The 24,188-nt window shown below is 40.3% G+C and overlaps 1 protein-coding gene across 2 annotated transcripts in view; it reads right to left on the minus strand.

Annotated features, from left to right (window-relative positions):
• Positions 1 to 23,976, minus strand: part of LASP1 (LIM and SH3 protein 1) — a 62,343-nt gene extending 38,367 nt beyond the window's left edge. For both annotated transcript variants that reach the window (XM_044444494.1, XM_044444495.1), the window contains exons 1-2: positions 23,682 to 23,976; positions 16,088 to 16,182 (exon numbers count right to left, since the gene is read on the minus strand). In XM_044444494.1, the coding sequence (XP_044300429.1) occupies positions 16,088 to 16,182; positions 23,682 to 23,750 (164 nt within the window). In that variant the 5' untranslated portion in view covers positions 23,751 to 23,976. The remainder of the gene's footprint in view (positions 1 to 16,087; positions 16,183 to 23,681) is intronic.
• Positions 23,977 to 24,188: the final 212 nt, after the last annotated feature.

Consider the following 24,188-nt stretch of genomic DNA (forward strand, 5'->3'; position numbering starts at 1 on the left):
CTCTTAATATCAGATGAAACGTCTTCAATTCTCCGTACCACAGTGTTGCAAGCCAGGCAAACATTGGCAAACTCTTGCTTCTTCTCAGGACAAATTTTCTCCACCATTTTCATTACGCAGTCTTTAATAAATTCACCCTCAGTAAAAGGTTTGCAGTGCTTGGCAATCAGCGTTGCCACCTCATAGCTCGCCTTTGTGGCATTTTCATTTGACTCATGGGCTCTTGTGAAAAAGCGCTGCTGTGCCGTTAAAGCAGCTTCCAGTTCCTTCAATTTTTCGCTGCGTTCGTTCCCAGTTAGCTTGTTGTAGTTAGCATGTTTTGTCTGGTAGTGCCTCTTGATATTGAATTCCTTGAAAACAGCCACGGTCTCTTGGCAAATTAGGCAGACACAGTTGTTTCGTATTTCTGTGAAAAAAATACTCCAATTTCCACTTGTCCTGGAAGTGGTGGCCCTCCCTGTCAACTTTCCTTTTTTTAGTTACAGTCGCCATTTTAGAAATGGGCACACAAGCCTTGTGTCACAAGGGTCACGCGGTGAGAGTGCTGACTCAGGTCTACTGCCATATAACCACCAGCCTTGAAGGAGCAGGAGGCAGCAGGGGACAGCTGCGGGAACCGCTGTGCGGTGAAGGAAAAAACGCCAGCCGGCAGGATGAGTGACAGGCTGAGCCGGCGGGGAGAAGAGGCTGCGGGCCGCTCGAAATTTGAAAACGGGCTGCAATTGGCCCCTGGGTCGGACTTTGGACATGCCTGATATAGCTGGAATACAAATGTTTTAAATAAATAAATAGGTGTCATGTTTGGTACCAATGATTGTGTCAAATCACAGTAAGCTTTTTTAATGCCACTTGCAGCCTTTCAACATAACACTCTTGGCCATTTTCACCATTTTGGCCTTCTTGGCCTAAATGAACATCCAGGTATCAGTCTCATGGTCTGGTCCATGGCTAGAGCTGTGACCAAGGCAGACACCTCTACGATAGATGAGTGTTCCCTTTATAGAGACTACAAAGTAGGGGTCTACTGCCTGCAGCACCTTAGGTGGCTTGCCCTCTTTCTTCAGGCCTGCTTTGTGAAAGCTTGGCAATGTGAGTATGATTCAATCACATGTCCCTCATCTTGACAGAAGAGGCAAAGGGAATGTCTATCTATTGGAGGGAGCTTGCTCTTGTATTGCACACATTTGGGAAAAGGAGCCTTGAGTGCCATCAGAAAGGGAGTTGAAGAGATAAGCAAGGAAAGGGAAAAAGATATCAGGAGAAAGCTCAAAGAAAGATAAAGCAGCTTATTTATTTGTTTGTTTTAGGGGGCTAAATAACAGGATGAGAAAATTAAGAAGAATTTCAAAGGGATTGGGATCAGTAACAAAAAGAAATGGAGAAAAAAATTTCTAAGAATCACCAGAGGTAAAGGAAAGACATTCCCAAAGCACTACAGCAGCAGTTGAGGAACTGGAAGAATGAGGAGGAGGAATGCCAAAACTCTATCAGCTATGGAATCTTCCCTAACAGACTCCACATAGGCACAGAGCCCATGTGTGTGATGCACAGAAGAACAGGAGCAATCATGCGCCAGCACACTCCTGAGTTCAGAGTGAGATTTTTTTAAAAAGTGTTTTAAAACTTGATTATTGTGACCTGAGATAAAGATAAAAGTGGCACAAGTCTGTGGTATATCTTCAGGCAGTCATGTGATTACCTGGGAAATTTTAGTTCAAAGGAGGTAAAACTGGCTTACCCACATCTCAGAACATTGAAGAGGAGGCATTTACTGATGCAAAAGTTTATCTGGTCAAGAATCTTAAGGGGAAATGCACTGAATTAGAAGAGGGTTCCAATATCATCCATAGTCACTCATGAATCTTTCCACAAGACAAGTGTTTTTCAGACAGTTTCTAAAATGATACACACTGCATATCCCCCTTTATCCTTAGTACTTATACTTGTGATTGCTCTTACATCTGCAATACCTACAGCTGTCCTAAACTTTTATAAATAAAACATGTCCCAATGTAAGGGAAAGCAAAATACATGGAAGTATATAGCTACTGCACCACAGGCTTGACACCACACCATTTCACCTCCTGCATTTTGCAGATATAGATCTGACTTGGTGGAGAATTCATCTATAATAGGGGATAGATATGAAAAAATACAACCATTCTGTTTTTAGAATTACAAACAAGCAACCACAACAGGTGAGGGGAGCTATTTAAAAGCTAGTCAGTTTTTCCTGTTTTGCTGAAAGGAAGTAATTAGTCCCACACAGTGCAAAAAGTGACATTTATATGCAGTCTGCTACCAGGAGATGAAAATTCCTCTGAAAATAGTGACTTCTTAAGAGCAAAGAAAGAGATGAGCAGTAAGACATGGACTAACTTGAAGCAATGATCTGTGAATGAAGAGACATCTGACAAAACTTAAGTGGAAGGATGCCAACACAAGGAGCCAGTCTTTGACAAACTAATATTCTGAAAGTTCAGCACAATTAAGTCTATGTTCTATAAATTTCAGAAAGTTGACTACTATGCCCCTAGAAACAGAAACTGGAAGATTTTTCAACTGCCAGCAATCACAGAGTAACTTCTCAACTATAATGGAAATCAACAAAAATCATATACAATGCCAATCTCAGTGACAAACAAAATCAAAATCAGTGGCAGAAAAGTGATGTGGTACCACTTATTCAACAACTTTCACCTAAAACAAAAAGCTGCCAGCATGCTCAAGATAGCCTTCAAAGAGGACAGAAACATAGCAAGAGAAGTATTTTCTCTTTTCTTCTTGATTAGCCAAGGTTAATCAAGTAATGCTGTTACGTGCTGTCAGGTTATCTCCAACTTGTGAACTTATGAATGATTAAACTCCAGAGTGTCCTGTCCTTGACAGCCCTATTCAATTCCTGTGAATTCGAGGCTGTGGCTTCCTTTATGGAATCAAACCATCTCATATTTGGTCTTTCCCTTCTTCTGTCTCCCTAGCATTATTGTCTTCTCTAGTGAGTCTTGCCTTCTCATGATGTGCAAATGCAATAAATAAATAATAAATAATGATGGGTCCAAAGTATGACAACTTTTGTTTCATCATTTCTGTTCCCAGGGAAAGTTCTGGATTGTTTTGACCTAGGACCCACTTGTTTGTCCTTTTGTCAATCAACAGTATTCAGAAATTTCTCCTCCAGCATACCTCAAAGGATCAATTTTCTTCCCTGTCCTACCTTCCTACAGTGATCAGGAATACAATAATGTAGATAATCTTGGTCATAGTCTCCACTGAAGCATCTTTATACTTGATGATCTTTTCTAGTTCCTTCATTGCTGCCCTACCAAGTCTCGGTCCTCTTCTTTGTTTGCAGTTCCTGTCTGAATTGTTGATTGAGCCAAGACATGCAAAATCTTGCACAATTTCAATTTCTTCACTGTTGATATTAATCCTGTGTAATTCTTCTGCAGGCACAATTTTTGTTTGCTTAATGTTTTGTTGCAGTCCTGTTTTTGCATTTCTTTCATTTTCATCAGGAGTTGTTTCAACTCATTGATGCTTTCTGCCAGAAAAAATGGTATCATCTGCATATCTTATTGATGGATCTTAACACTAATTTTCACTCCTCCCTCTGATCCTTTTCTTATGTTCTGCCTACAGAATGAACAGACAGGGAAATAAAATACACCTTTGTCTGACACCTTTGTCTATAGGAAGCCATTCTGTTTCTCCATATTCTGTCTCAACAGAAGACTCTTGTCCCCAATACAGGTTACACATCAAGACAAATAAATGGAAATAAGGCACACCCATTTCTTTCAGAATCATCTATAACTTCTCGTGATCCACGCAGTCAAAGGCTTTGCTGTAGTTTATAAAGCATAGATTGATCTTCTTTTGAAATCCTTTGGTGTTCTCCAGTACCAAACATATATTTGCAATACTATCTTGAGTGCCTTCCTTTGCGAAATCCAGCTTGAATGTCAGGTATTTCTGGCTCCATATAAGGCAAAATTCTTTATTAACACGTGTCAATAAATACAGAATATCCCTTCTCTACTGCCATCATACCTAAGAAGCTCCTAGCACCAACTGGCCCCTGCACTGCAACCAGGCAACGGATTTAGCACTACAACACACTCAGACACGTTAAGTTAGAAACTAGTTTTTTAATATAAATAAGGGAGAGCAAAGTGGGGAGTAAGAGAAAGAAAGGGGGGAAAGCAAATGAAAACTAGCAAGGCAGTACAACATACACAAACTCAAATGGCCCTATACCTGCAAACTCTGTATTGCAACTCCTAGCACTAAAACAATGAAGTTAGTTCTACACTGCTCTTTATCTACATGCAGTTGTCCTACACTGAAGCATCTGTCCTTGGCCAGGGATTCAGACCCTTATACCAGATCAGCATCAAGCAGGAGACAAAAGAGTCTCCTCAGACTTAGGGTTTTTCACCCCAGCCCCAAGGTTAGTGGTGCAATGTCAACCACCAATTCCAAAGTGACAACTTTCTCAGCTGTTAGCCATCACACAGAGATTGTCCACAACTGGAAGCTCTCCCCCTTGTTTAACTGTATTTGTACTATATTTATTTATTTGTGTGAGCCTTCCTGAGGCTATATAGCAAGGGGACAGCATACAAAAACTGTAAATAAGTAAGTAAGTAAGTAAGTAAATAAATATCCATAGGCCTGGCTGAAGAGATAACATAAGGTGTAAACCTACTCCCTAACCTTGGCAGTAAAATTCCCATGGTCATATGAATCACTCTTTGGTGGAGGCAATTTAAGTTCCCATCCTGTTAGGGTTTTCCTTAACTCTTTCCAGGTGACAATTACACCACTTCTTGAGCATCACCTTGCTTTCATGGGAAATTAGTGGAATGGTCTGTCAGTTGTTCCACTCTTTTGCATCTCCTTCCTTAAGGACTGGAATGTATATTGACTGTTTCTAGTCTATGAAACAGGGGGACACATGATTTCACTCTATACATACTTCAAAGGCTGTCACAGAGGAAGGACACAGTCTCTTTTCACTGATACCAGAGTGAAGGACATAGAATAATCAATTGAAGTTACAACAACCCATTCAGGCTAGATACCAGGAAGAGTTTCCTCACTGTCAGAGCAACAGGACAGTGGAACCAGTTGCCTAGAGAGGTTGTGGGCTCTCCCACACTGAAGACATTCAAAAAGAAAAATGGACAGCCACCTGAGCGAGATGGTGTAAACAACAGCAGGGGGTTGGACCTAATGGCCTTCATGACCCCTTCCAACTCTACAATCCTATGATTCTGACCCTATTTCTGTCACTTTTTGCTTCCCATCTGTCCTTAGCAATTGTGAGTCTCTTAGATTTTTGCTTTCTTTCTGCTACAAGAATTGTCTTTTGGCACTCTTTCCTAATAGTGTTTCTGGTTTCAGTCCATGGTCCTTCTAGTTCATGGTCAATTGAGTTTAGTAATGCAAATCTGTTCTTCACGTGGACTTTAAATTCCTCAGGAATGTTAAATGTTATTGTGGCACTATGCTTCTGTTAGTGATCTGATTTTAATAATTCATGGTCATTACCACAGAGAATACAGTTTCTTCATCTTCTATATCTTATTACATGGTCAATACAGAAGTCAAATGGACTATCTGGTGATGTCTGGTGGTTGCCTGAACTATTTGCAATAAACAGATGGTTGGCTTCAGAGAATTCTATGAGTTTTTCTTCTTTGTTTATTACTCTTAAGCCAAATTCTCCCACAACATTGGATTCTGCTTTGTTTCCTACTTCAGCATTCCAATTATCTATGATCATCAGCATGCCTTGTTTTGCTGTAGTATAAATTTCCTCTTGGGAATTTGCATAAAAGTTTTCAATTCCTTCTTCAGCATCTGTTAGGGCTCAGATGGAAAATGATGGTTATTATTGATAGGTTTTCTAAGAATTCTGATTGATATTATTTGGCTGGACTTTATACTATAGCCCTTACTGCCTGTGCTACATCTTGCCTCAGTAGAAGAGCTGCTCAATTTTTCTAATTTTTTTTTTCATTTCCAGAGTAGAACATTTTGTTATGCTTCCTTTCAGTTTTGATATAGTTGCAGCATTAGCGACAATGCCATTTGAACACGTCATGTGCTCTTTCCCAGTAGCTAGCTAAATAACTTCCAACCTGCAAGTCTCTTCTGCTGGCATTATTTTGTGTTTCATTTTGGACTGTTTCAAGTTAAGGATTTTTCAAGGTAAGAAAACTCAAAAATGCTTTACCCATTACTTTCTTCTGCACAATACTAACCAGAGTTAATTGTCACAGCAATTGTCTATGAAAGCTCCTCTGCCAGTGTTGCCTTCAGCTACTGCTGATGCTCATTAGTTACCCATCAGGAATTCCTCCACCCTCATCACCATCAGATATATCCACAAGCAAATGTGAATGCTACTCCTTAAGAAGCTGGATGCATCTTGGCCTGGTGTCTCCATTCCACCTTGGGTGACTCTGCTAGGAGAACAGTGTAGTGAAGGAGTCTGGTTTCCTGATGGCATTTCACTTGGCTTCTCTGATACTCTCAAACCCTCTAACTACATTAAGGTGTGCATCTGAGAAGGTAGTATTGAAGAAAGAAAGAGCTAGAGCTACCTCATAATTTAAATTAATACTGCCCTAGATTTTGAAATTTGAAAAGTACTGGCATTTTCACATGAATTGCTTTCTATCTAAAGCAGAAGATATATGAACTATAAACACCAAATATTACTGAAAAAAGAATGCTCTATTCCCAACCAGCATACACATATTTTTCCTAGAAAGCTTAGTAATGGAAGAAACACCCAACTATAGCCAGACAAGAGCAGCATTGCAAATACAATTACCAAAAATGCTGTTTTAAAGCAGCTGTTTTGCAAAAAGGAACACTGTGTCTTCCCTTCCAGGAAGGAGAGAGAAGAGGAAATAGCTGCTCAACTATGCCACTACCTTCCTGTCAGCTATTCTATAGCCTTTCAAGAAATAAAGAAGATTTCTCAGCAGGGTGTACATCAGAAAGACTCTTTCTGATTGACCATAAACTCAATCAGTCTCAATCAATGCAAGTACCCACTCACTTTAACATGGAAGGTCAATCACCTGTTTCAATTTAACTATCTCAACACTATCTGTCATGCACCAAGTTTTCCTCCTTTTGTGCATTCAAAGCAACAGACCATTTCTTCGCAAAAGCTCTTTATCCAGCAAAGGATATCCAGCAAGCACAACCCTCACAGGATATATTCCTATGCATGCAGAGTGGTTTGATGAACCCTGTCTAAATAACTACTTTTAGAAATCCTCCTTTTCAGTATGTCTGGGCCTGAACCCTTCTGAAGGGCCCACTGGAAGCAAGTCCACCTCCTTTCTATATGCCTATCTTCTAAGTGGTATTCCCTTCCTCCCCTTCTGATGCTGCATCATGGGGTCAAGATTCCTACTAGATTCATCGGACTCTGAAAACTCCTCTCCCATGCCACCACCAGCCACCTGTGTATCTTTGTTAATCTCAGAGCCTGTCTTAGCACTTGAGAGTGATCTTCAGATAATCATCTCAAAGTTCTTGAACCCCATGTTCTCAAGCTCCCTCTGCCTCCTCCCCTTCTAATTCTATACTGCAATCCAGAATGGCACAGCCCATGACTGCGTGTCAAGAACAACTGCCACCCTCATTCCCAACACTCACTAAAAGCTTGTTTGTACCTATATAGGGAGCTATACTTTCTGATCAAGTGCTAGATTTGATCTGTGGTGTTTATTTTTTGCTGGTATTTTCCAGTTTCAGAAATATGGATCATTTTGTTTCCTCTATTAGGAAGTTATGGTTTGCTTAGAATTTTCTCCATTCTAACAAATTGGCAATGTGAGATTTTTCTGTGAAGTGTCACCAGTGGCAAGATACGCATTTAATGTAAATATACATATGTGAAATGAGGAGCTGGCTTAGTGATATAAAGAGAAAGCTTAATGCTCCAGTCTTAATATAAATTCCTCTCACAACACCAGCTATTAAACTTTTAAAGCAGTGAGAAATCCTAATTACAGATCTTTCACAGCTCAATCTCCCATATCACAGCTACCTAGAACCTATGACAAACCTGCATCACAATGGGAACAGACTAGCAGGAGTAGGCAACCAATGATCCCCCGTCACCCCAAACAACTTTCCTGGCATACATCAAGGAACCCAACCCCTCCCTTTTTTTTTCAGTAACACATTTTCTTACTAGCAGCTATGACTATTGTGAAAGAAGTCTGTTTTACTACTGAAAACTGTAGTTGTTCTCTGGGCACAGACATCCCTCATCTCTTCCTTGTACTCAGTCTTATGGGCAACATATTTGTCCTTTGCCATGTCTATGGTAGCCATTTTGTGGTGGTTCCCATTCTCAGCCCAAATGGCTACTTAAACTTGGACTATAGCTTGCAGTTGTGTGAAGTAAATTATTAAAGGAACAGGAGCTGATCTTAATGAAATTATAAAGCAAGGACACACTATTTGCCAAGGCTGAATTTGTTCAAGTGCATTATTGAATAGGATAAAAATAACAACAGCCTTTCCTTCTATCATTAGTAACAACTTCTTAACACTTCCTTCAAGAGGCATCTTTGTTTAAACAAATTTGTTAATATGCAAATTAAAATATAATTCATTAAAAAGGAAGTCACACTGGTAATAGCCCAGATAATTATGCTAGAGATCAGCAGAAACATTTGAAGTGTGATCAAAATGATTAGGTTTTCACAATACTTGGATTACAAGAAACATTGGAACATCAATGTTATCAAAAATAGATGAAGTGTACCCCAAAATGTTTTTCTACACTAGCTAGAATAGCAAAATGTGGCATATATACCACAAGCAATCTAATTAGTAAGATGTCTAAAATGAAATTTGTACATCTCCCTCCCAAAACTGTAATGTGATACTTATCAGAAGTAATGTACTTCCACAACCACAAGAAAAACTAAGTGCAATAGAAATGAAGTCACAGACAGACCAATTACTAAAAAAGTCAGAATATTTATGTCTAGCGGTCAATACTTTGAACATGTTGTTTCCTTGTACTGGAGACTCCCAGTCCAGTACTGAATTGAGTTACATATAAAATTAGGTTGTGAAAGTTTCTCATTCACACACTTGAAGCAGCCTCAGATTAAAGGAGATTAAAAATTCCTGCATCTGTTCGAAATCATGCACTATTCTTTCTTCAATGGAAGAAGCCAGTTTTACTGGTTTTAGAGCTAGTGGCCAGGAAGGATCAGAGTTCATATTGTGCTCAGCCATAAAGTTAACTTAGTGACCTTGAGCCAGTCTGCCCCTCTCCCTCTCCCACACAAGCCTTCCACAGAGTTGTAAAGACAAAAAGGAACAAGCCACATCTATGTACATAACACTCATTTCAATAAGAAAAGGGAATGATACAAGTATAATAATTTCAAAGGATCTGCATTTCCTCCACTACTCACTCAAATTCCTTTAATGGCAGCCACATCCAAGCAGATATGAAGATGCCCACTCAAATCACTGTACTTTTTTTTCTTGTGATCTATACATTAACCCAGCAAGGCAGGTAAGTGTTATTTGCATAGTGGGGATTAAAGAGAGAGCAGGCTGAGCAAATATGACTTGCCTGAGGCCACCCAGCAAGTTCATAAAAGCAGCAACATTCAAATAAGGAAAGCCTGAATTCATAGCTCCATGTTAGTCACTATTCTAAACTAGTTCTTAAAAATTGGGATTGAATGGGTACTACCATTCAGTCTAGTTCATTTTCCGAGACACCACTGACAGAAGAGGCTAGGAATTAAGCCCTTGAGATCAGAGTAAGTATGGTCCATTCATGACACTTCACTAATGCAATAAAGTCACAGGGCATAATCAAACCACAAAGGCTCCCACTGGAAGGTTATGTTCAGATTACCTTATGGCATCAAGAGAACAGAACGGAAGCCCAGCCTTCTTCCCACTGCTTTCACTGAAAAATAAGCTCACATTTTGGCAGGAATCCAGAGCATGGACAGAGGAAAGCCTGTATTAGGCATGTTTGAAGAAGCAAGCTTGTTCCTGCCAGCATAAACGTGGCCTTTTCCCCTCCCCATTCTGCAGAAAATGATAGGACATTCATTGTGTGGTTCTAGTTTTTATGGAGGCTGCTTAGAAAGAAAGGCCTTGTGCAGTGCGAGTTCCCAGTATAAGACTCTGCCAGCATTTATCATAGCTGTATTCCACCCCCACCCCCCAAAATATTATGCCAAAAGTATATATGCTGGAGCTTTTGCATTGACCTATTGTACATACTTCACATTAAATTTAGTGGTTGAGGTTTCATAGAATTCTGTGCCTTTGGCAAAAAATGTTTGGGGGTGGGGTAATATCAGCACAGACTAAAGGAAGGGTAACTCTATTACTTCTACTCTAAAGCTTTTCAGAGACACTATATGCACATTTTCATCCTTGGCCTCACATATATGAGGGATGGAATTCAGCTGTCACTGGCTAGGATTAACAGAATCCTAGACAGTTAGTTGGTGGGTTTAACTGATTATATCTAAGCTTGCAAATGAATAAAAATAGTTCAGAAGAAAAGCATATTTTAGATGGCACATGCATGTGTTACAGCAGCCACCATCTTAGATGTCTTTTTGATCAAAATAAGCCACAGTGGCCTATTTAAATCATAGTGCATACAGAGTGCAATTTGAATAATCACTGTTAGGACATAGCTTGTAGTATTGTCCAAACTCAGGCTGTGTGGCTTGTTGGACAGAAAAACAACCAGCCCATCCTCTAGTGTGATAAACAAGAGATTGCTTCCAACAATGGGCTTTCTATTCACATATATTAAAAATACAAATACTTAATTCTGATGCTCAATAGATGGGGTGACAATCTTTAAATATTTTTTAAAATTGTTTTAAATGTTTCATTTAAATATTGCAGACTTAATGAGCAGGAGTATTGAAGCACTTTTGATTATCTGCACAGTTTGAACCTCAACTTGAAGGGGCTTGTTTTGTCTTTTAAAATGAAAGCCTAGATGCAAAGGAATTAACATTTCATGCCTGATTTCTTGATTCATACCAAATTTGACATGTGCAAAGCTAGAGACAGAAAAGTTCAGTTCCACCCTGCTTACAACATATCTTTGCTCTAGATTTGGATTCTGGGTAACCCTTGAAGCCCTCCTGCAGTACTAATCCACGGAGAGACAAAAAACCAAAACAGACTGGCATCTAGCCACTATCTTGGCTATTGGTGAACCTTATTTGATAAAGTACCATCATATACAGATGTTCCTTTCCTGTAGTAGTAATCACACTCATCTCAACACATAATGAGAATCTTAGCAAGTGTTCTGAGAGAAGACAGTGTCTGCCTTGCTCAGCAGAGTCCAGTATCAACAGCATCCCTTGTTTTCAGACAGAGCTGGTAGTGAGCATATAAATATGGAATATGAGATTCTACTTCCAGGAAGTATACAACCTGCCCTCTGACTGCATTGTGACTCCCAGGACTGTTCAAATCTCAATAAATTCCCTCCGTCCAATTATCTTCATAAAGATAGTTCTTTCCTCACTAGTAGCAGCTTTGTTTAGTCACAAAGTCACATCTGACTCTTTTCAGCCCCATGGACAACATTCCTCCAGGCTCTCCTGTCCTCCACCATCCTCCAGGGTCCATCCAACCCCTACCACCCATGACCCCATCCAGCCACCTCAACCTCTGCCATCTCCTTCTCCTTTTGCCTTCAATCATTCCCATCATCAGGGTCTTCTCCAATGAGTCCCTCCTTCTCATTAGGTGGCCAAAGTATTTGAGCTTCATCTTCAGGTATGTGTCCGTCTAGAGAACAGTGAAGGTTGATTTTTAAATCAAATCTGATTTCTTTGCAGTCCAAGGGACTCTCTAGCAACAGCAAGTATAAAATAAGTTGTATCAGGTTTGTGAAGAGTGGAGATGGAAAGACTTTCCACTCTACCATGAGGGATTCTAATACAGCTTGTTCTTTTCCAGAAGCTGCTATAAGCAAGAAAACAGCCATCTCTATCAGGAGTACTGGAATGTATGTGCACATTGTGCATATACATGTGTCACCCTTAAAACCCTGAGCCAGCATCACATGCGGCCTTTCAGCCAAAAATATTGTATACACTCATTCAAAATTTTATGGATGTGGCATAAACTACCTGTAGAGCACAATTCTTTTGACTTTGTGACTTTATTTGGTGCTTTTACAGAAGCTCCTAAATATTTTTCCTACTCTTGAGAATGCCAAGAAACAGAAATGGGTAAAGGAGTATAGACAGGCAAGATTTTCACAGGTTTATATTGGCAAGTCCCATTGATATCGCTAAGCCAATGCTAAACAAAGGGAAAGGTCTCTCAGATGAAAGGACAACCAGAAATCAACAGCTTATGATTTGCATCACATAATTCACCATGGGCAGCAAACCACAGTTGATTACTATGTTAACTGAACCCAGACCACTTTCCTTGGGATGATTTGTTTTTTTTTTCCCCCCAACAAACCACCCAGAGAATCCATGATCTATAGAAAGGTTTGTTTCACCTATGGTTATTGTTGCTGTTATTTCATTTCTATACTGCCCCATGGCTGACACTCTCTAGGCAGTTTACAAGAATCCATAAAAACAGATTATGAAAAGTACAACAAAAATATCTTAAAACATCATATAACACACTTAGGAAACACATCTGTATATATTAAGTCCTCCACATTTGCAGAGGTTAGGGGCACAAGACACCTGCAAATGTGAAAAAAATGATAATATCTCTACACACCCACCCCCAAAGAAAAACTTTAACTCTTAACACTGTTGACCATATGTGATTGCTTCTCCCCCCCACCCCCCCGTACTGGTCCTGCAGGGCTCTTCTTCATTTATTACATTCTTATGTTCTTATTCCTCATCCTTCCTTTCACTCACCAGTGACTCCTCTCTGGACGCATGGGGCAAGAAGGCATGCTTTAGAGGACCTCCCTCTCTACCCTTTCACTTCCTCAGTCTCTCTGTGATGATATTCCACAGTAAGCTTCTAAACTCTTAAAAGTTCCCATGTTCATTACTACAAACTGTTTCTCTTTAACTCAAATGTCTAAATTAATAGACATTATGGCAGTGTGTTCATAAGTACAGATGTTCATAACTTGGACATTTGTAACCTGGGGATGGCCTGTACATTTATAGTGTACATATATACATTATTCAAGCACATGTATAAAATTTGCAACACTGATGTGAGAAACATGAAAAGTTCCAACTTGACAATATCAAACAAGTGTTTGGGCTGAACTTTTTATATAGTTTGTAGTACTACCTTATCATTTATCATGAAGCAGAAACTTTGTCCTACACAGCATTGTTATTCATATCACCTATTTTGTAAGTGCCTGAATGCATGGGTTTGTGTTTTCAGTTGAGTTACACTATATAGTCACTTCCAGTAATGTTTTTCATCTTTTGTTAGTATTGTCAAATAGGAATACATGTCGTATAGTTCATAATACCACCTCATTATTTGATACTGTCAAATAATGACAGTACTGACAGTACTTGGTACTGTCAAGCTGAAGCTGTGTTTCTTAATGCATTGCTCCACATATCGCATTATATATGTGCCTGAACACCTAAGCCTGTGTACAATATGCATTTATTTGAAATAAAGACCTTTATCATATTAATTAGCATATACATTTATGCTCCTTTGTTTTTCACATAACATAACAGGAGGGTTTGCATATCATGCTATGTCATCAACCCAGCCTGCCAATAAAGCATGGTAGTCTGGTGGCTGTGAGAACAGCCCACAGTGTGCTCCTCCTTCCTCCATGGGTCAGCTGGAATCCAAGGGGATTTTGCAGCTCAAGCTGCACTCCCAGCTGCAATCAGGAATCATTTTGGTTCACTGAGGGTTTTTTCCCATTTCTTTGTCCTAGAGAACACTTTTTGTAATCTGTTTTGACAGGCACCTTCAGCCTCCCAGAAATGTACAAGTGGAACACTGAAGGGGTTCTCAGTGGTTCACCTTTTTAGCACCCCAGATGTGCACAAATAATTTCATTACTTTATTGAAGAAAAAATTATCCAGAATTGTGCCATTCCAGAGAAGCAGGTATGTGCATTTCCATGTGTATAAAGATAAGAAGCTTTACTTAGATAATGTCCTGAAGGAAACTGCAACAGGAACAAACCATGATGTTGACCTAGAGACTGAGACTATCAATAGGCTAATTTTACACTTGGTTTTGTCTTGATAGCTGTCCCTGCCTAGAGGCTATAGGATTGGTTTCCCAATGTTTTCTTGCTTTTATCTTTGGAGCACACCAGTGTACATATATTTTGACCTTACTGAAACTAAAACAGCTTTTGGAAGCTTTTAGTTATACAGTACTTGCTACAAAAAGGAAGCCCTTCCAGGGGAAAATTTTTTTTTACTTAGATTTCACTTTTCAGTAAGAAAACCCACCAACCCTATTTTCAAATTTAGTGCTATCTTTTTAACCTTATGTGGTATAATACAGCGCTGAGGCAGATTGAATCTAGAAGGGAAGAGGGAAGGCAGGCAAGCAGGTAGAGATGGCATCAGGCACTTCATGAATTGTTCCCTCATCTATACATATGGCTATGTGCCATGAAAAAGGCCAGGAGAGTGAGGCACGCAAAGACAACAGACCTGTTCACCTGACTGAACAGCCCATCAGTTTATTTAAATCAATAGAGGATTATAGTATGTGCTGGTGGCCAGGCTGAATAGTCAAGCTACAACTGAAGTTTGTCGTATCATCTGAAGCAGGAGGAAGTGTGTTGCGTGAGGGTCAATCAGCCCATGCACAACCCACCCTGGTATACTTGTAAAGTCACAGAACAGTGCCCATGGGCACCATGGCTTAAACAAGCCACAATGAACTCCAGCAATAATGTAAACTCAGTTATCTAATATCTTATTGCTAGGAATATGGGGTCAGGAGGGTGGACAAGGGAGGGAGGCAGAAAGGGATTGAGAGTGAGTGAAGAGAAAAGATGGAGGGAAGACAGACAAATATATCAGAAACCCACTTCTGCTGGACTAGTAAGGTTTGTGAATATAGTTTAATGTACCACTGCCTTTAATGAATATTGTGATCTGCTTTAAACACTTCAGCACAATAGTGTATTAAGACTACTGAATAGACTAAACCTAGTTTTATTTTGGTTTTTTAAATTGCTAATGCTTTATAAGGCTCATAATCCAGATAGTAAATAAATTTAAGATTCTGAGATGGTTTATCCAGGAGACACCAATATTTGAGGAAGCAGTGACTGTATCCTATGTGATTATCCACCTCGCATTTATACCTTGCAAATATATTTTCATGCGATATACTTAAATTCTGCTCTTTACCAGAATTTCTAATCCTAATGTGCTCCCAGTCTTCCACCTATATTAGTAATTTTGAAATGCATCACAAAAAGCATGCTTGTCCTCCTGCTATGATCATTATTTACATCTTTTTACATCTCCATTATGTTTCAAAGTATAAGGATTTTCATCTCCATGATCTTCTGCTATTAGCATTACTGTCAATCTCTTCTTCTATGCCCACCATCTTGTTTGTTCTACACAAATCTACTTGGACTCTCTTTCCAAAGCCCTCCTCAAAATCCACTGTTAAAGTTTTTCCTAAGTCACTGCCACTAGTTCTTCTACACACCTTCCTCCTTGCCATAACTTCATATTTCTATTATTTATCTAAATTTAAAATCACATGCATTCTAGAAGGGAATGTGCCACACTGTATTCTATCCTATCACGCTCTTGCCATTTACTCCATGCTCAATAACAGATAGTCTATTCTTTCACAGCACGTGACAGGGCTGTGAAAGGATGCTGATGGCCTAACAGGATTAAGGGTGCCCTAGGTCCATAGGTATTAACCCAGCTTCTTTCTTCATACTTCTGACTGATGAGGAAGTCCAGCGATCCAAGCACATTGCGACTTATAGATATGCAGTTCCTTATATTTTTCATATCTAAGTCTAAAAAGAAGGAGAGTAAAGAGCTCAGTGCATAAGCAACTTACGCATTGCAGTATGGCTTCTTCTCATAGCCCTTATAGTTTTTCATGTTGAGGGTCATCTTGCAGACCTCGCAGTGGAAACATGCTTTATGCCAGTACTAAGGAGAATAAGAAACCAATGTCAGTGCAAAATATTTCCAGTTGGTTACTTCTTCCTAAGTGAAGTAGCAGTAACAATTAACCATGTCTCCAAAACAATATTCAAAATAATTCTGCAAAGGACTATTTCTGAAGTACTCCATGCCACCCTCCATGCCTTTTGGAAGGCTTATTCATATGCTTAACACAGGAAATTTCTACTACAATTATTCAACCCAAAATACACTGTAGTTATGAAGCAAGACCAGGAAAAACATTCCTTTGTATTTAGCCCTTAACATTTGCTTTTAACAAGCAAGAATTAACAACTAATACAATTTAGTTAGCTCTAACATAATTGTGTTATATTGCCACACATTAAGCCTTAAAGGAAGTCTCTGCAACTTACCACCTCACTGCCGCAAGAACCTTCTTCCCCCCAACAGGAAGTTGCCTTATTTGGTCTTAGCACAGAAAACAATTCTGGTACCCTGACAAATGTCTCCTTTCAAACAAACTTCAGATCAGCCTAGGCTTCACAATGGATCATTAAGATAGCTCATCATAAAAAATTGATGTTAAAGCAGCCCTGATTCCAGGAAATGTTCTATGACACTTTCTGTCTTTTTATCACCAAAAACAAGAGAACACTATACTGAGCCCTCAAATTTTCAACCATAACTATTCTGACAGTGAATAAAGAAATACATGTCCATAACCACATGGCAATGAACTCTTGCAGCTAAGCAGCAGGCCTACTTCACAAAATCCAGGATTTTATAATGAACAAAACCAAGGGACGCTTCTCTACATTCCAAAAGTCCAGCCAAATTTCCCCTAAGTTCCACAGAAATAAAGCATAATTATTTGGTCTTAATAGTCAAACAAAGCAAATTAACATACTGTAACTTCTATTGCTTTAATTGAATTCTAAACTCTATGCCTCATTCTGAAAGAAGGAAGGAAAGGAGCCCCTGTGGATTTTACTCTGCTAACTTAAGGGCTATAGAGGGCAGGGATCATCTCCATTTCTAAGGCCATGAGCATCCAAAGACCTTCCTGTGGTCATGTGGCCATGGATACCGTGTGAAGTGAAGCCTATATTGCATGATACAATCCCACCTACCTGAACTTCTGTCAACAGGTTCCATCAACTGATGTGTATTTCTTTCATCGAATGTAAAGTTACTGCTTTTTAAACAAAGCCTGACATGTAAGAACTGCCACACTTGTGTTTAATGAACATAACCTATGGCTAGATTTGCTATTCTTCCAGAGTACAGAAATTCAATAGTAATTGCAAAGTATCCTGGAACCAAATATTATTATTGAAATTTTGGTATGAATGAGTACACCACACCCAATATTTAAACATAGCCATAACCTAGATGACAGGAGCATTTAATGACTCCGTACTGAAACAGAGGGAGTGTGCCTCACTTTGATCGCCCAGGGCAACAGATCTGCACCTTCATCTGTGGCTGACAGCCAACTGCACTTGCAGAAGAGAATGTTAAATATTCTTCAGCTCAGCAGGCTCCTCTAACTGCCAACAGTCCTTGTACTTTAGTCTACCTATGATATAACTAACTACACAGTTATACATTAGAAAGATCCTGATCTTAAATGCATAGTTATGGGATCACATTTTAGCCATAGGTCTTGTGCTTATACACATTTCAAGAAGTCCATAACAACCTGAACTGAGGATTACTCCATGACAAGAGTATTGGATGCTGTGTAACCCATTCCAGAATGGCAGACTGTAAATAAATTCAGAGTTGATAAAATGGTATAACTGCTTGGTTATTCAGATTTTTTCTGTAGTTCATTAAAAAAAAACAAAAACACTAAACATTTGGGCAAAACAAGTCTTCACAACCAAAAGGAAACAAGGCTGCTGAGAATCTCAAATAACTCATCAAAACCACAGCTTTTTACCTCCAGTATTTATGCATATTTCAGGTTCTCTGCAAATTGCATCTCAAACACAAGTAACAGAGGTCTTATGCAATTCAGGTATGGCCCCAAGACAAAAAGCTACTCATCCTTCAAGTTATTAACAAAGTAACTTTTCCCCCAACACAGGATCTTTAACAGACCTTTCATGGAACAACTGATTAAGTCTAAGAGTAGAACCACATTTTAAAAACATGGGCGATTTAAAAAACATGCCTCATAGCCGCGATAGTAAAACAAAATCCTCAGTTGTTCTGAAAACAGTTAAACAGTTTAAAATGAGGCATCAGGAATACATACTCACAATTCAGAGCCCTGTATGAAAATGATACGGAAGGTCCCACTGTTTCCCTACAAAAACCACATCTAGTCACCACAGATAATAAGGCTATGACACTGTAAAAACGAAAGACCAGAAGTAGTATTTTCTGACTGCACTCAAAGCAGTGTGAGGGGAAGCAGCATTGCATACCCATGTAATATTAACACAGAATTTAGGCACAGTCTCAACATATTTAACTTGGGTATTTAAAGCTATTCATGTGAATGCAGCTAAAATGGTGGGCAAGAACCACTGACAACAGAGTCAAAGAACAATGTACAGTTATGTAATATAACATCCAGTGTAGCTTTAATGTGACATGAAAAATCAGAAATCATCAAGTTCTCTTGTTTATCCTCAGTGTTCTATCTGCAAACTGAGAATACTGATCTACTTCATATAGAGGAGGAAAAATATTAGGAAGCATTTATTTATTATTGCATTTATATTCCACCTTCTCTCCTCTTGCAAGGAAGCAAAGTTTTACATGACCTTTCTTCTCACTGTTTTTATACTTACAACCATTTTGTAAGGCAGGTAATACTGAAACTCACCAGGGCTGTTCACCCATAACACTAAGAAACACTATAAAGCTTTCTTATTCAATTTCTAACCTGCCCCATTAGCCATAAGGCTCCCTGGGTGGGCTACAGCAGGGGAAAAAACCAAAATAAAACACAAAATAGAATGAAATAAAGATTAAAATACAATATATCTTTCTTGCCTTGTGTCCTATATTCACACATTTGTGAGCTAACTACTCACAAGCAGTTTCCACGCGGCACCATCTTCTCTGCAAATGCCAGCATGTATCCTGTCAGCCCCCACAGCTGGGAATCAATCCCAGCATTCACCTCTCTTGCCTATGTCTCCCCCATTGGCCCACACCTTCCTCTGAGCATGTTCTCAGCCTGCCTTTATTTGGTTTTTTCCTGCCTACTCACTAGAGCAGCACTGTCACTTTAGAGGAGCACTGCAGGAACACTCCCAGTGGGGAGGTCAGAGAGCACGGAAGACCTGGGCTTCTCAGGGTGATTACTGTGATAGCTATGCTCATACACAGCCAGCATTCCTCTTGTGCAATGCTGCCTTCACATGAGAAGATTTTTGGCTTGATGAGTGAAACACACATACAGTTACTGCTCCAGCATAGAGCACCAGTCCAATAAAGTGAAGCAACCAGTCAGGAGTGCCAAGCATGCCTATTTCCAAGATCACTGCTGTTGGAGATGGTGCTGCACGATGCCCTGCTGCTGCTGCTGCTAATCCAGACTCAATGGTGGAAACAAGGAAACTACAGAAAAACACTATAACTGAATTCACACACAACAACAAGCAATTCTGAAGCATGGAAACCTTAAAACAGATCATTGATTCTCCATGAAGATGCAAGGTAACCAAGCACGTCACACTTCACCATCCTTTCTGAATTCACACATAATGACAAGCTATTCCTGCCATGGCTTATGCTTATGTGTAAACACAGCCACTTACTGATCCAAAATCACTCCATGAGCTTCATGACCAAATACTGTTGAGTCCCTGTCCAATATTCTTACCACAACACTATACTAGCTCATGTAATATTCAATACAGCTTGTCACCACCATTTTTATTTAACCAGCTTCTGGTGACTTATCATAAGTACATGGAGAAAGTACAAACAGATCTCAAAACTAGTTTCTACAAAACAGTCAGGTACCATTTTATATTTTGTTCAGAATGTATTTGAAATGAAAGGTAGGCTTTAATACCCCCTCATAGAAGTACATGCTTATAGCCATAGTCAAAAGGTCCTGGAGACACTCATCCTCCTTCAGCTTAGTAATTATAGCTGAAATTAATCTAGTCAGATCACATAAAGCTCATATGTAGTATATGGAAAAGACATAGTTTATGTATATTTTATAGCATAATGGTCTGCATACTAAGGATAACTAATTAACTATGTCAATTCTCAATTGCTGTATGTATTTAAATCATGAAAGTGAAGCACAGCTATTTTTAAATACTGTCCTCTTGACCTATGTGCAACTCCCATGAACCACTGCTTTGAAATAATAGCAAATGGATATAAGGCTTGACGGTGGGTGTTGATAAAGGAACCCTGTACACCAGTCTCAGCACCATCATATATAGAACAGATACAAAACTAGATTCCATATAAAACTCTACTATGAGGTGATTGTTATTGCAAAGAAAAGAAATCCTCATGTGTGACATTGAGACTTATCCCTTCCTACACCCTCAGTCCACACACCAATCCTTCTTCCTCACTCCCCCCCACCCACACACTCATACCCACACCCTGAAGTTCTTTCCTGAAATATCAGGCCAATTCTAGGTGTTGGTTAGAACCAAGTAGTATAACATGCTCTGAATGGAACTAGTTCCAGGTGAGTCTCCTGTTGACAACAGGAGACTCACTAACAGAAATCTCAACAATACTGATTGGATTAAGAGAGTCTCCTCCATCAACTCAACACAAATCAGTAGCTATAGCTTGTGACAACAGACTTCTGTCTTCACCTCCAAAACAGGCACAGTATGCAAGGCTGGAAAATCCCTGAATGCAATGTTATCCAGATACATGAACAGATGAACTTTTTAAATAAATATACTCCTGATGAAGCTGAAATATCCCTTATTTGCCATATAGCAAATGATTGTATAATATACAAGGTACATATAGTGGTGGAATAGTCTTATCCCTCAGAAGAGAAGAATGTCCTTATATTTGCTTCAAAGGTCATCAAAACATGATGGATGGGTGGAGTAGTCTCTTGATTTTGTAAAGTTGTACTGAGACATTATATTTTTTCAGACTCATCTCCTATGCCCTACAAGATCTTCATGAAGATGGAAAAGAACCCGTCCCAAATATAGAAAGCATCACTGAATATTCCATTAGGACAACAACAGTTAAGAGTAATTAAGAAGTTTTTCTGCTATTGACAAAACATAGTCATAGCTAAATTACTCTCTCTTCCGTTGTATTGGATATAAGGTTTTAAAGTTCATTAAACTAGTACCACCAATAATGGCAAAAGGAGGAAATCAACCCTTTAAAGAAATTAGTAAAACTAATTCTAAGTTTTAAAGTCTGAAACACTGCAGAACAAACCATCTAAAGGGAGGAGGCAAGGAACAGAATCTAACATAAAGCAGATGATAACTAAGTCCCTTTCATTTTGTCTGCTGAGACTCCCTACTGGGTTTTTAAAGGGTGTAACAAAAAAGAAAAAATGTCTAAAGAAAGTTATTGCTTTCATTAGATACCATTTTTAAAAAATTTATAAAAAAGATCTAAAAGTTATGGCATTTGCATTGCCTTAAACAGGGGCTCAAACAAGAGCTGACAACGTGGCTCAAATTCCTGTCTTTTGACCTTAGTCAAAACTGGACTCTCTCCAACATCAATTCAGCTGTGCCATATGTTGTTTAAGAAAAGAAGTGGAAAGGTACTTTCTCCTACACTTCCATGCACCAGTCTCTTACAGGTAGAAATGTGATAAAAAGCAAGTCCATCAAATTCACTAGCAGATTAAGGGAGAAAACAAATTCAGAAAGAAGAGGCAGGAAAAAAAAAACTAGTTCTGAGGCCTGTTTTGGTCTGTCTATAATAGCTCGGTACTAGTACAGTACTTTCATCCTTCAGAAAAAAGACACGACTGTAGCACACATGAGAAATACAGCCACAATCACTTTTCACAAGAGAGGCAATTTTAAGTGCCAGATTCATGATCTAAGAATATACATTTTATTTACTTCTATGTACCCAATAGCTGAAGCTATCTCCTGAAGTCATCTGTCCTGTTGACAGTACATTATCATTGCCTTTTTCCATATCTGTTCCCCTAAAGCCAGGCTTCTAGCCCAAAAGTATCAAAAGGATCCAATCAATCAGGTGTCAAATCATTAACAAACTCATCCTCAATTAGTTTGGCATGCTTAACTATCAGACCCAAGACAGAACTGAAACTACCCATATAAACACAGAGACACCTAGTCAGCCTCCACACTACATTTTAAACATCTGACCAATATATGTCCTTCCTGTTATTTCAAGATTTTTGTCCACAACTGCTGCCAGCCTTCTACATGCATCTTCCATACTTCCTCCCTAAAGCCTCCCCAACTGGATTAATTCCTATACAATTCATAACAGATTTGATCTGAACTTTAACAACAGACCCCACTATGAACCAACTTTCAGCACATACTCATCCCTAACTCCACTCACCAAGAGAGGCTGCTTGCCATCGCCTCTCACCATGCAGGCAATATACCACCCTCTACACCTACTTTTCCCTTTCCATGCCCTTTCAGAATTGTCTCCTCAATACCACTCCCACCCTAGGGCTTCCACAAAAAACACATCCTACTCACCCACCAAGAAAACTCATTTCACACTCAACACCTCCCCCTCCAAACACACACTCTGAACCTATACCTAGCAAGCAGTTCTGCAAGCGCTTCCATTTCAGAAATAACCTGTTACTTCCATCTTTTAAGATTATTTCTTGTTTATTTGATTTCTAGGCCGCACCATTACCCACATTAGATTTGTCACACTTTCCCTTCCCTCAGGTTTTCTGCCATACCCTTGGCCCGGCAACTCCCTCTTCCACCCTCCCCCGCTTTTATTCAGCCTAACTTGAACCTTATCCTCCTATTAGCAAACCCCTTGGCGCCTTCCTCCCCATCCTAAGCACTCTCAAATCGTTGTTCCTCCACCCCACCCCACCACCCCTTTGTGTCTTCTGCACACTCACTCCCCCCCGCCCCTTCTTTTCCGTTCCTTCCGGCAATTCCTCACTTTGGGGCCTGCATTCCTCCCATGCCACCTCGCCCGTCTTCCCCAAGAAAACCCCTCTCCTTTTACGGCACACACCTATAGAGCTTCCCCCTTCTGTCCATGCCCCCCACTGCTACCATCTTCTCCGCTCGCCGGCTAGCAATTCCCCTTTTCCGTTTTCCCTGTACCACCCCCACCCCTCGCACTGTCTGTCTGTCTGTCTGTCTCTCTCTCTCTCTCACACACACACACACACAGTTCAAAGTGCTCTTACTTGCCTGCTCCTCGTCCTGAGACGAGCCCCACCCCCACTTTCTCGCCTTCGCCCCACAGTTCCAGTAGCCACCCCCTCACGCCCACCCCCTCCCTTCCCCTCCCCTCCCCTCGACAAACCGTCTCGCCCTCCCCCCACGGTCCTCGCCCTCCGTCGGAACACCCACCTTGTCGAGGCAGTTCACCTTCTCGGTCGGGTAAACGATCTTGCCGCAGCGGGCGCAGCTGGGGTTCATGGCGACTGAAGTAGGGCGTGCGTTTGGGGAGACGGGGGTCCTTCTGTGGGTGTCAGTTAAGAGGAAGAGGCTAGAGAGTGGATCGATCCCGCTGCCTCGAAAATTGCGCCCGCGGCGGAGCTCGGCAAGGCAGGAAGCCGCCCTGGCAACGGCTGGGATCGACGAGGGAAGGGGCGCGGCGAGCGACTGGCAGCTCGAGCTCTTCCTCGTCAACTCGAAGGAGCGCGCGCGCGCGCGCACACACAAAACGGCGGAGTAATAGGAGGGGGGAGGGGATGCGGGGCGGGGCCGGGGCGCGTGCGTGCGTGCCTCGAAGGAACAACCAACGAACGCGCATGCGCTGGATGGGAAAGTTTGCGGAGTGAGGTGGTCGGGGAAAACGTGAAAAACAGGTTGAGGTTGTTTTCTAATGACGGGCTAATAAAAATGTCGCGGGGT

Source organism: Varanus komodoensis, unplaced genomic scaffold, assembly GCF_004798865.1.
Source record: "Varanus komodoensis strain SLA01 unplaced genomic scaffold, ASM479886v1 scaffold45, whole genome shotgun sequence".
Lineage (NCBI taxonomy): Eukaryota > Metazoa > Chordata > Lepidosauria > Squamata > Varanidae > Varanus > Varanus komodoensis.